Here is a 13,748-nt window from a genome sequence, read left to right as displayed (position 1 = left end):
TGTGTGTTTGTGTATGTGTGCCTGTGAATGCTCACATAGCACAGTGCTGGCCTTAGCGATCTGCAGGAAGCAGGTGTTCTGAACCTGCTTCATGTGTAGAGTGCACCATAGGTGTGCAGTGCCATAGGTGTGTGTTGCAGAGTTAACAAGTATAAGAATTTTTTTTTTTGCCTTTGAAAATCTAGTAAGTAAATGTTGCTGAAACTTGCTACTTTATATGCAAAGAAGTGGCTGACTAAAGATTTTTCCTATGCAGACTGTCCTATTTTGACTGTGTCACCTTGTAAAAATACTGTTACTGCAGGTTAACATTGTGTGCTTTTGCTCAACAACTGAATTAGAATAGGAATAGCTCATGAATCTACTAAAGCACAGAAATTCCGATTAATATTGCTTTGGAAAAAAAAAAAAAGAAGTTCAGAATGTTGATTTTTTTAAATTTATTTTATTTTATTTTTTTAAACAGAAGGTATAAGAACTGTGATGTAAGGTGTTTTTGTTTTGTTTTTCATATTACAGGGCAACTTCATGTCTTTTAAATTATTTTAGGCAACTAAACAAGTGAGTCTTATGTGCTTCCCCCTCAGGCCCTTTCCATCTCTCCCAATGAGGAAAGGCAAGGTGGCAGTGGAAGCTCCACTGTGTGGTTAGACATTACCAGAGAACCCAGTGCAACAGACACACAGGACTCTGTTCAAGCTGAACAGAAGGTGGTGTTTTTTGCTGGGAGAAAAGGAATTTTTTCCTAAGTGCTGCTATTCCAAAGCAAAAGTGATTACTAATGAGCAGCAGGGAAACCAGAAACATTTCCCAGTCTCCTCACTACAGGATTTAATTAATAAAGCCTCTGTCACCACTCCACACATTTATTTGGTTCGATTGAGAGTCCTGTATCTGGACATTCTCTTTGCCTAGCAGTTGGATATGTGCTGGGAGTGCAAAAGAAGCAATGTGAGTAGGAGTGTTCTACTGCATCCTGCCAGAGCTGCTTGGCTGCCTGGGCTTCCTAGGCAGTCTGTTCTCTGAGCTTTTCAGAAAGGCAGCGTGCAGTCCGGAAAGGGGAAATTGTCATTCTTCCTGTTACAAATGACTCTGTGGGAGTTCTTGCCATCTAGAACACTGAATAAAGCCCACAGTGATTTATGTCACTCTTAACTTTAGAAGCTGGAAATGGTTTACCTCAGCAATTTTTAAGAAATTTATCCTTCCACTACGTTGTCAGGTACAAATAGGGAGTAGTCTATGTATGAGACACTGCAAAGAGAGATCTAAGAAATTAAGGTTCTTAGGAAACTCTTGACATTTAATATGCTGTCTCTAACAATTAAATATATGTTTGTGTAGCATTTGCTTCAGTTAAATATAAGAGGCATTGGGGATCCACTTGGACACAGAGTTTGTGTGGACAGGTACTGAAGAAAGAATGTAGATGGAAATCTTAGGTTCTGTGAAATTATAGAAATGATTTATTTTCTGTTTCAATTGAAATTAGATTAATTGGGCCTTTGCTTAATTAACATGAAAAATCATATTGTAGTTTAGTAATAGAAATTATGTAACTAATTTTTATCTGATTTTTTTTCTTTTCTTTTTTTAGGTTCAATTTATGAGCCACTTAAAAGTATTAACCTTCCTAAAACAGAGGGGGAAAGTTTGTGGGATAAATTAGACCATTACTACAGAATTGGTAAGTAAAAAATTGATTAAGAGTTATTCCTACCTTGACAGATTTTCTCTGCAACTTGTGAAAGTTTTTACAATTAAGATTATAACAGTAAGCAGCTTTATGTTGAAGTGGTATATGCAATTTCTAATAAGGATTTCTGCTTTCTGAAAAGCAAAGGGTTCTGTCATTACAATTTCTCATAAGTTTGCCATGATAGTATAATACATGTATTTCATGCATTACTTGAACAGTATTTACAAGTCATGATTTATCAAAAGTATCATCTGCATTTGCCAAACAGTAAAATAAGTTCTGAGTATCATCTGATAGTCTGAGATGAGGAGGGGATTTAAGTAATCTGCTCATATCTTTAAGTGCTTCAGCTAACCCCAGGTATGAATTGGAATTGATATTTACATGCCAATTATCACTGCTACTTTATTCCTGCTGGGGATAGTTTCCTAAATTTCTTCTTGGAGTTTGAAAGGAGCAAAACTGGTTGGCCAGAATTATACTTCTTGTTGAAAACAAAGAATTCATATTGAAAATCCAGTCCCAGCTGTAAGAGTGAATTAGGATTCTTTTGGATGTAACAGTGATAAAATGGTAGCTTATTATTGTGTGCTAGTCAGGGAGAGAATTTTGTTGGAGAGATTCTGTACAGAGTGGTTTTTGCTATAGAAATAGTCATAGATTATTAGATGATTATTTTTTATTTTTTCTGTAAGAAGTTAGAATCTGACTGTCCAAGCAGCATAAAAAAGGTTTTTGTGTCTCTCCTGAACTTCATATTTTGCTTGCTGTAACTTATCCCATCTTGATCTATTCACATGCAGAAACTGGAAGGAATATCATTGTTAACACTATTATTTCTTTTTCCTTTTTTTCAGTTAAGGCCACACTATTGCTTCATCAAAGCCCAACCACAGGTCTGTTTCCTACAAAGACGTATGGAGATAACCAAAAGGCAAAAGTACATGACAATCTTTACTGTGCTGCGTGCTCCTGGGCATTAGCCCTTGCTTACAGGTGAATAACTTCTAAGTTAACATCTTTGCCATATTACTTTTGTTTGTGCAGTACACTGGGAATATTTTAAAAGATTATCATAGAATGGCTTGGGTTGGAAGGGGCCTTTAGAGCCCATCCAGTTCTAACTCCCCTGCCATGAATAGTCTTCCACCTTCCACATCAGGCTGCACAGGGCCCCATCCAACGTGATCTTTAGCACCTCCAGGATTGGGGGCTACAAAACAAGATGTAAATCATAAGAATAACTTGTTACATTTGTTGAGGAAGTGGAAGATATGCAGGACTGAAGGCACCATAAAATACAAGGGGCTTCACAGTTAACATTGCAGTTACTTATTAAAAGGTTCTGGAAATGAATGACGTGATTTGTCTTAATGGGAGAGTTGTATCACCAGTTCTATCTGAATGCTAAGGAAGTGTTCATTGTCTCTAACCTTGCTTCCTCAACCTCTCAAGCATATATAGGCAGCTCAAATGTAGCGTTTGGAACAAAGATGATAGTGTGCAAATACTGATTAATTTCCTTTTTTTCTCTTTTAGTTACCATCTAATGGTGAGGTAATAATCATGCTCTTTAACAAAATTCTGGTATATTTTACTGAAGTAGTGCCAGAAATAGTATGAGCTGCTACTGTTGTAGTAAACCTGATCTATTTAGCAGGAAAAAAGGTTTTGAGTTTCTTTTTTTGTCTCTGTTTATGACTTGAGATTCTATACCTGAGACATTAATGTAAAAAAAACATTTGTTAAAAATTGTGTCCTAGGAAATGTTTCAGAATAAAGCTTTTTGAAACAGAAGACGTAAATCTTTGTAAGTTCGAGTCTGTGTTTACTTTTGAAAAGGCCAAAAATGAGGCAATTAATGTTCAGAAAGCATAATTGTTATTCATTTCCATTATATTGAAATCTTTGCATCTTTCTTTCAATTACTCTTTCTTTGGGTGAAATAAAAGCATTTGTAAATGAAAAAAAAAAAAACAGGAAAATTTGAGAAGGAAGAATAAAAGGGGCAGAAGTGGCGGTTCTGAATTTTAAGCAGCTGAAAGGGCTTTGTGGAAAGAAACATGGCATAGCATTGCTTGAGTTATTTGGGCTTGAATTCCCAATTTGTAGAATCAGAGAAGATAATAAATAAAATGTGTTGCAGTTTGAAGGAAGGGAAAAGTAGCAGGACAAGTCGTTTATTTTACTTCCATTTACGCTTGGAACAAGGCCCTGGGCATCACTGCTGCACTGTGAATTTCCTTTGATGGGCAAAAGTTGATGACTGAAATTAAGTGTGTGGCTAAAATCCAAAATGGGCCAAGATACAAGGCTTACATGGCATTCTGCATGGAGTACCAAACCAAAATCTCTGCTTGACTCATGCTACTGGTAGTGTTCAATAAAAGCTAAACTCCTAAGAACCTGTTATGAAAACAAGTGCTGCTGCTGTGAATAAAAGAAGAAAAATGTAAGTTGTTACATGAGGACTTGAGAGCCTTTTGTGCTTTTTTACTGCTCTTTGGATTTATAGTAATATGGAGAATAAATCTTACTGCTGAATAAAAAGTTGCCCTGTTTGTTTTGTTATGTTTTAATTTGTTGTTTCCCCTATACCCTCTGATGTGAGCTTCATAATTGAAAGGAAGTACATATTTTATATCTAGGATTATCATTTAAGTAGCATGTTGGATATGCACGATTTTTTTACGTTACCTCTAACTTTCAAATTTTCAGCATAGGTAGCAAAACTTCAGCGTAAGCTGCTGTTGTGTTCCTGATGATGGGAAAAGATATGATTCCTATGCATAAAATGGGCAGAGAAATATCAGCATGCAAATTATGGTACTTTGCATCTTTGAATCAGAGAAATGCTTTCTTAAGTATAGTATGTGAGAAAACCTAATTTTCACTGTGAGAAACTCTGTCAGAAATCAAGAGCTGGGGAAGGCTAACCAGTGAACGCAATCATCAGGCTTGTTTACCCACAGTGCCTTTCTTGTTAAAATAGTTTGAGGTTGGTGTTGTTTTTAGTGTCTCTTCAGTGATGTAACAGTTGCCAGCATTGTTTTATTTCATGGTATCAAATAACTGAGGTGTTTTGGCACATTTCTGGACGTTGTGTAGGTAACTTTCAGAACTTGCATGCATAGCTGTAGTTTAACATGATAAGTGCTAAGTTATGAATGGCAGATGCGTTGCAGAATTGAAAGTACTTTTACGTTTTGGATTTCTCAAAGAACACTGGCTTGAAATGTTATAATAACTTCAAGGTGTTTTCTTTCCTTTGTGCCTTTTTGAAATAGGAATGTTTGTGTAAGTTGCAACATAACCTAAAAATACAGATTTTAATTTTTCTTTAGTGACAAAAGCATGGGTAGGGCTATAAGTATGTTGATATGGGTGAAGGCACCAGACAGCGTTAATTAAGTACTTAATTTTCCAAAGCGCTAATGTGCCTTTTATTTTCTTAATGCATTTCCAATTTGTTTTATGAGTTATCTCTCTTAACCAGGCGTATTGATGATGACAAGGGAAGAACTCATGAACTGGAGCATTCTGCTATAAAGTGTATGAGAGGAATTCTCTACTGCTACATGCGTCAGGCCGATAAGGTAAAATACTGTGGTGTGGACGGAAGCACTCACTTAATTCTAAGGGATTAATTAAGCTGTAAATGCTAACTCCTAAATATAGATAAAATTCAAAAGGAAAATGTAATATTGCTGTGTGGTCCAGTAAAGAACAGCTGCTTCTTTTTTGCCAGGTTTGCATTGTTCTAGGAAACAAAAGAAACAAGAATTTTGCAAAGGGATTGAACAGCAAGGCATATTTGAAACCTCTTGGGGTTCATTTTGTAGTTATTTACCTCATTTAAACATTAGGTTGCTTGTACTGTGGGGTTTTTTGTTTAATGCCTTTTGATTTATTGAGTGAAAAGATACAGAATTTCATTTAGCTAAGGTTAGAGAGGTTCTTTGGACTGTTAACTTTGTTATTGCATTTTTTCCGTTACATACATAATCCTTAGGATTATTTGGGCTGCATTCTTCAGCAGTCTTATTTGATGTAATACTGTAAATTCAGTAATCCAAAGTGAACGAGGAAATAGTAATTTATTTATGTTGTAATGCAGTTACAATTTGTGTATGTATATATTCAGCCTGTAATCCTCTTGTCAGCATACAAGGCTTCTCCTTGTCAAAATTTAGATGTAGTGGTTTAGTTTTGCGTAATTAGCTTAGCAGTAATGCTACAGATAGTTAAATATATGTATTCAGTGTGACTATTTTAAGTTGCATGTCACTGAGTTTAAACTGTTGTTAAAAGTCATTTTCACGTTACTGTGAAGTTCACATTGCTTATAAGTACACAAACTGGAATGTAAAATCTGTAGGCATGTGTCAGTAGTGGTAATAATAGTAAGAAATCAGCCATGTTACCAGCGGCATTTATGCTGACATATTTTTTTCATTTTCTTTGTAGTCTCAGATCGTTAAGTAATCTTGACCTAAATTGATCCTGTTACATTCAAGCTGTTACTGTTCTCTTTTACATGGAGCAGTTTGTTTTGAGGATGATAAATGCGTTTATGATTAATAAGTATTAAATTAACACAGCAGTCAAATTGTTGATGTACTGGTTGTCATTTTTCACTTTCATTACTGTAAAAGGTTTCCTTTTCCTGCTGTGTAGTAATAAGCTATCTCAGTTACCTGACAGACATAATTCAAATTTGATTTTATCTGAGGGGCTTTGTATGTGCTGACCTCATTCTAAGGAATGGTAGTTTTTAATATCATGAGCTATAAATACCAAAATGATGAGGTGTGACTAAGACTCTATAGGTTATGCTCCTTGTAAGAGAAATTGCAGATGTTGTCTTTTATTGCTAATGAACTTGACTTATAAGCTGAAATGCATTGAATATGTTCCCTAACTAGACGTGGTAACTCCATACAATATCACTTATTCTACTGGGCCCTACACTGTATGCTGTGTATTTTTTTCTGGTGGAAAGGTATGTTCCATAAAGGTCAGGTCAGCATGGAAAATGTCATGAAACAGGATCTAGCTGCTGTCCATGCTGGTTAGAGTAATTGAAAGAACTGCTGCATAGCATGCCTTGAGGAAGTACAGAGAAGGATATTCTTTGATTACCTACTTTCTCTGGGAAGATTTCTTTTCTCTGCCTTTCTTATCTTACACTCTGACATTCCAGACAGGAAGCAAAACTAATTATAAGACCATTGTAGTTCTTATTTCACTCCGTTATTGTTAATCTCTTGTATTAGAAAAGGAATGCAGTAGTTAATTACTACCTGAGTGGCTAATTCTGAGGTCCAGTGATAGTGCCCATGAGTTGTAGTTGTTATGATCTGGGGTACTATTTTTCGTCTGTGAGCTTTGTCATCTTTTTGAACTATCAGCAGTGCTTTTCAGATGCTCCCTAAGAATCTCACCATTCATACACCAAATAAACTTATTTTTAAATTATTTGTAGTTTAGGAGGCATGATATCATAAAATGGTACAACAGGAGTTATTCAGTTGTATGGATTATGTTTCATAAAAATGCTAATTGTTATTCCCAATGTAAGTTTTGGACTCTCGACCTCCAGCAAGAGCAGCTTTATACCAAAGTCTTAAGGGAGAGAGAAAGTTCTTTGCAGTCAAGTGAGGAAGTGGTCAGTGATGGTAGGCAGGTAAAGGGCCCAGAGTGCTGTAAAGAGAGGGCACGTAGCAATCAGCTCAAGTGGAATGGCTCCAAGTGTATGTATGTGAATAAGGAGGTACCTTTGGGACAGCGTTATGGAGGGGAAAGCTTTCGTGCCCTTAATGGGAAATAAGTGTGCTTGGATGTCTCCCAGAAGTGCCCGTTCACTGCACTGTGGGGAAGAAACAGGAACAGTGATAAGAGTGTGTAGGTCTTGGGCTGTGATCTCAGTGGAATCGCAGAAGAATAGTGGGATAGCTCATGTAACTGTGTATCCATCCACGTGATGGATAGATACAGGCATTTTAGGAAAGACAAGTGAGGAAGAGGAGTCGCCCCCACGTATGGGAGAGTATGGAATGCATGATACATTGCCTAAGGAGAGCTGATGAATCACCTGGAAGCTTATGTGACAGTATCCTGTAAGCACATTTCAGTTCTGTGACTTCAAAGTAGACATGACATACTTCAGCATGTTTTCTAGTAAAAGTTTCAGCCCTTTTACAGCGAGGTGTTTGACCTGAAAATAAAGATAAATAAGCATCTGGAGTTTCCTATAAGATGATTTTTCTATTAAAACAAAATAAATTAGAAAAATTTTGTTCCACTATATGTCGACTTTATGTATAATGTAGGTTCTGATATATATTGGGATTGTAATTTCTAAGTTCACATAGCTTGATGCACATGTAAGTCAGTTTCAAAACACCTGAGTTATATGTATAGTGAATTTGCAGTTGTCAAGCAGACAGAAATCATTAACTTTGTTTTTATGTTTATGGTCTTAATTCACTTTTAGGTTCAGCAGTTTAAGCAGGACCCCAAACCCTCTGCATGTCTTCATTCTGTTTTCAATGCACATACTGGAGATGAAGTCTTCTCGCATAATGAATATGGTCATCTTCAGGTAAAGCGTGTGTGCACATGTGTAAATGAAAGTCTAGATGACCTTTAATAATGATACTCTCAATTCCTTCATGATGGAGCATCTCCGAATTTGTTTAGATTTGAGTTAGATGTGTTACCATTGTAACACTGAATTTCTTTCTGCATCTTTTCGTGAAAGGGACAGACTGTTTTCAGATATAGGTCAGTGGTATATTTTGGTCACAAGGTAGTGAAATACCTGTGGGAGTTTGGAGGTGAATGGTTGTTTCCTTTTAATGAGACTGCTTTTTGAGACCAAATGACAGCTGTCAGTAAGTAATCCTTTATTAAAATATTAAATATTAAAGTATTTGTAATAGTAAAATGAAAAATTTAGTGTGATTTATGCATTGAATTCTTAATTTTTATTTTAACATTCCCAGTTTAATTGTCTATAAGTCCGAGCAATTTTAATTCATAGCAAAGATGTAATGGATACTGTCAACTGCTTTGTCTAGTTACAGATTTGTTGCTTATTATTTTGTGCAGTGGTTTCTACTCAGATTCACTGTCTAACTGCTCTATTCATTGTGCAGTTGTCTTCAATTTTCTAAAGCGTTGATTTACTTTTTTTCTTCTTACCTTCAGACCCCTTTTTGCATTCTTAGCTATGTCCTTTTGTGTTCCCATAAACCTATGTATTCTTAAGTCAGAAACCGCTACTGAAATTATTCTCAAGTGACAGTAAGTTGATTAATTATTTAATTTCCTGGTGCCAACATCAGCAAAATATAGTAGAGGTATTGGGTTCACAAAACTTAAGTTCTGAGAAGAATGAATTTGGGAGTTACCCTAAGTTGGCATTTTGACATATCTGGCATTTTTGTTGTTTGTTTTATCTGTAGAAGGAAACAACAATTTTGGGACCTGGGAAGCGTTGTGTAATGGTTCTAATTCTCAATTTTGTATGAATGCACATTTCCTTCTGTCATCTGGAGATTTCTAGCAGTCAGAGGGTAACTGTGGGAAAGAAAGGAGTATGCTAAGTAGCTGGCCAGCCAATGTTGCTGTACTTGATGCTTCTCAGATTGTATTAAGAAACTGAAGTTAGTGGTCTTTAAATCTTTTGGAGCTTATAGATTCTGAAAGATATTATTAATCTGATTGATTTATGATGAGATTTCAATGTATATTCTGGATAGTTACTCAAAATTTCATATACTGAAGTTGTGTTTTTATATCTCACTGAAGTAAGGTACACTTCTGTATTAAGATTTACAGGTTCTCAATTTTGTTGTAGTTCTGTGTAATAAAAGCAGTCTTAGTTTGAGTCATTGATAGACTCTTACTTTGATTCATGGTAAACAAACATAATGCTTGTCCAGTACGGCTATTGAAGGTAATTATTGTTAGGAATAAGTGTCATGTATTGCAACAAAACAAAAGTTTTACGTAAAGGTCATCAGATTGTGAATGTTACAATTATACTTCTGTCGTGTGATAATGCTAAAGATCCAGTTATGGATAAAGTGACCTGTTTTTCAGATGTGCTGTGTGTTCTGTTTGATACGTTACTTGCCTTTGGTGAATTGCCACATAAGTAAACTTGAGCAACTTATGACTGATATGACTTCCTATCAGTCAAAGCATTATTCCACAGTAAAAAGTATTTTATTTTTTACTATATAAATAATTGAGTTTTTTCACTTTTTTTATTGTTATCACATCAATTTATATAGGATAATTGATATATTAGGATAATATTTTTGAAGAACCAAAACTAATCCTGTGTTGTACCAGTGCCATCTTTATTAGTGAGTTTGCATTTAACTTTTTTGTTTGACTCCAGTAAACATAATTACTGTTTCTGTTCTGTCTTTAATTACTTCAGATAAATGCTGTGTCATTATTTCTTCTCTACTTGGTTGAGATGATCTCTTCGGGGCTGCAGATTATCTACAACACAGATGAGGTACAAAATGATTTCTGATCTTATAGCGTGCTTTAACTTGTCATTGCCAACTCTGAAGTAGTTGTTCTGTTGTTACACATACCCGGGCCCTTCTCCGCAGAGCTCCTTTCCAGCAGGTCAGCTCCTAACCTGTACTGATGCATATGGTCATTCCTCCCATGGTGCAGGACTCTGAACTTGCTCTTGTTGAACCTTATCAGATTCCTCTTTGCTCAAAGTTGTTATTTCTAGCTGAGGTTCTTTTCTAGGAATTAGTATTAGTATCTATGTTTTTGCCTACTTGGTTTATGCTGTTTTTCAACATAATATTTAAAGTAAGTCCTGAGGAGACAACAGGATAGAACTGACCAAACCTTAGAACACACTGCTGTTTTCTTAATTGCTTAATCCTATTATTTTTGAGAATGATGAAGAGAGTAACAATGGAATGGAAGAGTACTGCAATGGGCATTGTATGTGCCTGTCAATTCTTCCTGCATAGCAATTTCAAGGAGTTGCAGTCAGTGGTGTACAGTGGTGTACTTCAGCCATTGCTTTATAGAAATGTTTTTCTTTGAGCACTCGTTCATTGCTTAGTTTGGTATTTAAAAGAACAGTTAAGATTTCATGAATTGCCATAATATCTTTTGTAGATTAAATAGTGCATATGCTTTTACTTTGAAATCTGTGTTCAATTTTTTTTTTTTCTTCTGCTGTGAATTGCATGATGTTATTTAGTCTTTCTTTTCCTAGAGTGGGTTTTGAGCCAGTGCTAGCATCGTGGAAGGTGCTGACAGATGGTGGATTTTTGGCAGGCTGTCTGCATGGATATGTTTATACACAGAACTCTTGGCTTATGAGGAAATCATTGTATACTAGGCTGCTTGTTGTCAGGCACTGCAGCTATCAATGAGTTATCCTCTAGTTGCATCTGTTTGTAGTTGAAAAATTAATTCAGTCTCATTTTTGCATCCATAGCAAAGAGAGCAGCATATGACTGTGCCAGTGAGTGAACTTGATTGAAACACCTATGTATAAAAAATAATAACAGTATTTGCATTCTTCGATGCTTCATTCATATTTTTTATTACACCTTGCTCTTCACATACTTGACTTATGGATAAATAAGCTTAATATGCAATCCATAACTTCTGTGTTTTAGCACTGACTTGGTTATAAAATGTACGTATCCATGATAAGAATAATTGTTCTATGAAGGTTTCATTTAGAAACATTTTCTTCCCCTTTAGTTACCTGCTCCTTCCTGTTCCGTAAATCTGCTATTTGGAAGCTCCTAGTTAGTCTCATATCTAACTGACCATTTTTCTCTGAAGTTCTGAGCAGTATCACTGGTGGAAAGTTATCAGCAAGATTTTATAGTGATGCTTAATGACACTAATAAGAGAAGCCCCACACTGAGTCACTGAGTGTTCTAGCTTAATTCAAACAAAGGTTATTTTAATACAGCCAAATGCTAAATTGTTGGAAAGAACATTACTGGGCATAAGATTGAGACAGTCTGTTTCCTTGAAAGTAGTAGCTATGAAAAGACTTGTGTGTAAATAATTACTTTATAAGCATCCCACTGTTTTAGCAGTGAAATGATACATAGAGGCAAGGAAGTTTGGAATGTTATATATCACTGGGGGATTGGTATTAGCATAAAGAGTGCATAAAGTAGTAACATTTTTAAGATTTAAAGAAAATAATAGAGAAAAAGACAAAACAGATGTGCAGGTTACTTAAAACTGGGAGCCAGTGCCTTTCAACATTTCAGTGTTTCTACAACTCAGATGTTTGTCTCTTTTAATAGCGTAAATGAGGAAAAAGTGTCTGCTTAAGTGAGTCCCCAGCTATAGTTGTGTAACCTGAATATTCAGTTGAGACATGTTGATCCAAGAAGGGATTTTAATTAGAATAAATTGGTTCCGGTTTTATTTTTGTTATTAAAGGAGTGTGTTTGAATTTGCATAAATATATATTATTATCTACAGCTAATTTAGTAGAACTTTCAGCATATCATATGAGTTAAGGAGTAGCATAAAGATTTGTGCCCTCATTTTGAAGGATTTAATTTATCTTGCTCTCTGAAGTTATTTTTAGGAGAAATCTGATTTAAAAGATCAAACTGCCACCTTTTTGGAGCTCTTCAAATATGTGTCTTGAATATGAAATCATTTTTGTCCCTGGCTCTGTAGGGGCTTCCACATAAATCACATTGCCACCAGATTGGAGACAGATTTTGATGTTCAGTGACTGAAAACCATTTTTACAGAGAATATCTGAACTTGGGAGCATCAAAACTTTGAAAGAAATTTTGGATAGAAGCAAATCTGTCTTTCTGAGAAAATGAACAACAGAAAATATGCTTGAGTTTTCTTGAGCCTTTTTTTTTTTTCTTTCCCCTCATAGGTTTCCTTCATTCAAAATCTTGTGTTCTGTGTGGAAAGAGCCTATCGTGTACCTGACTTTGGTGTCTGGGAAAGAGGAAGCAAATACAACAATGGCTGCCCTGAGCTACATTCAAGGTAAATGGGAGGATGTAGTGCTTTCAGATAAAAGGAGTGAATGTGCTATGAATAAAAAGGAATTGATGTAATGAGTTAAACAATAAAAAAACAACCAAACAAAAACAAATAATGCAAAATAACTGTTGGCACCTTTTCAGGAAATGGATAGGAAATGAAGGTAAAGGTTCATGAAAAGTGACTAAATTAATGTTCTCTAAAGGCCAAGATGTATTTTGGAAAAATGTGAAGTATAATTTCATCATCATGTGCATACTGAATTAATCGCATAGATACTTAGCTGTTTGAGTATTCAAATTACAATAATTATGTGCAGCTGCATGTGTATCATTCTGAAAATTATGTACAGGCCACGTGCAGTAGATCAAATTCACAAAAGTGCCTAGGAATTCGCTGATTTAAGTATGTATTGAATCGTGGGTTTAGGTTTTCTCATCTCTGCCATGTTGGGAGGAAGTCACACTGTGAAGTATAGGTTAGTGCACAGTTTATTTCCGAAAGAATGTTCTTCAGACTGTAGAAGTAACTGTATCCTTACCCCCTCACATATAATACCAAGCATGTTCTTACTGTTTTAATATTACAATTTTAATATTAGGATGATCCACTTGATTCTAGAGGAATTGCCCATATGCTGTATATCTGTTTTTTGTAGCATGAATACTGTTTTCTTGATTTTTTTTGAGCTTCTATCAATTGTAAAAGTGACCTGTTGTTGATTGTCATAATTATTATGGGCTTGAAAATAAAGCATCTTTTTTTCAGCGTTGAAAGGTGTTGCCATCTGAATCCATGTTCCTCATTTCTAATTAATTTTTATTAGTTCACATACAGATGTATGCTTCAAACTGTAAATATAGTGATGCCACTGCAGTAGAACAATTAATTGGGTATGTTTTTTCAGGACCTTTATAAAGCTGTAGTACCAATATGAGAACTGAATACTCCAATATATTGGAGTATATGTTATAGTTAAATAATTTGTTTTATTCACTTATTGTTTTTT

The 13,748-nt window shown here is 35.3% G+C and overlaps 1 protein-coding gene across 4 annotated transcripts in view; it reads left to right on the top strand.

Annotated features, from left to right (window-relative positions):
* Positions 1-13,748, top strand: part of PHKB (phosphorylase kinase regulatory subunit beta) — a 64,908-nt gene that overhangs the window by 6,808 nt on the left and 44,352 nt on the right. For all 4 annotated transcript variants that reach the window (XM_042821370.1, XM_042821373.1, XM_042821371.1 and 1 more), the window contains 6 exons: positions 1,598-1,687; positions 2,557-2,695; positions 5,196-5,295; positions 8,196-8,303; positions 10,155-10,235; positions 12,627-12,742. In XM_042821370.1, the coding sequence (XP_042677304.1) occupies positions 1,598-1,687; positions 2,557-2,695; positions 5,196-5,295; positions 8,196-8,303; positions 10,155-10,235; positions 12,627-12,742 (634 nt within the window). The remainder of the gene's footprint in view (positions 1-1,597; positions 1,688-2,556; positions 2,696-5,195; positions 5,296-8,195; positions 8,304-10,154; positions 10,236-12,626; positions 12,743-13,748) is intronic.

The sequence above is a fragment of the Centrocercus urophasianus genome, unplaced genomic scaffold, assembly GCF_019232065.1.
Source record: "Centrocercus urophasianus isolate 14NV4802_14NV808 unplaced genomic scaffold, USGS_Curo_1.0 seq_2, whole genome shotgun sequence".
NCBI classification, from domain to species: Eukaryota; Metazoa; Chordata; class Aves; order Galliformes; family Phasianidae; genus Centrocercus; species Centrocercus urophasianus.
This window is presented reverse-complemented; position numbering and strand designations above follow the sequence as displayed.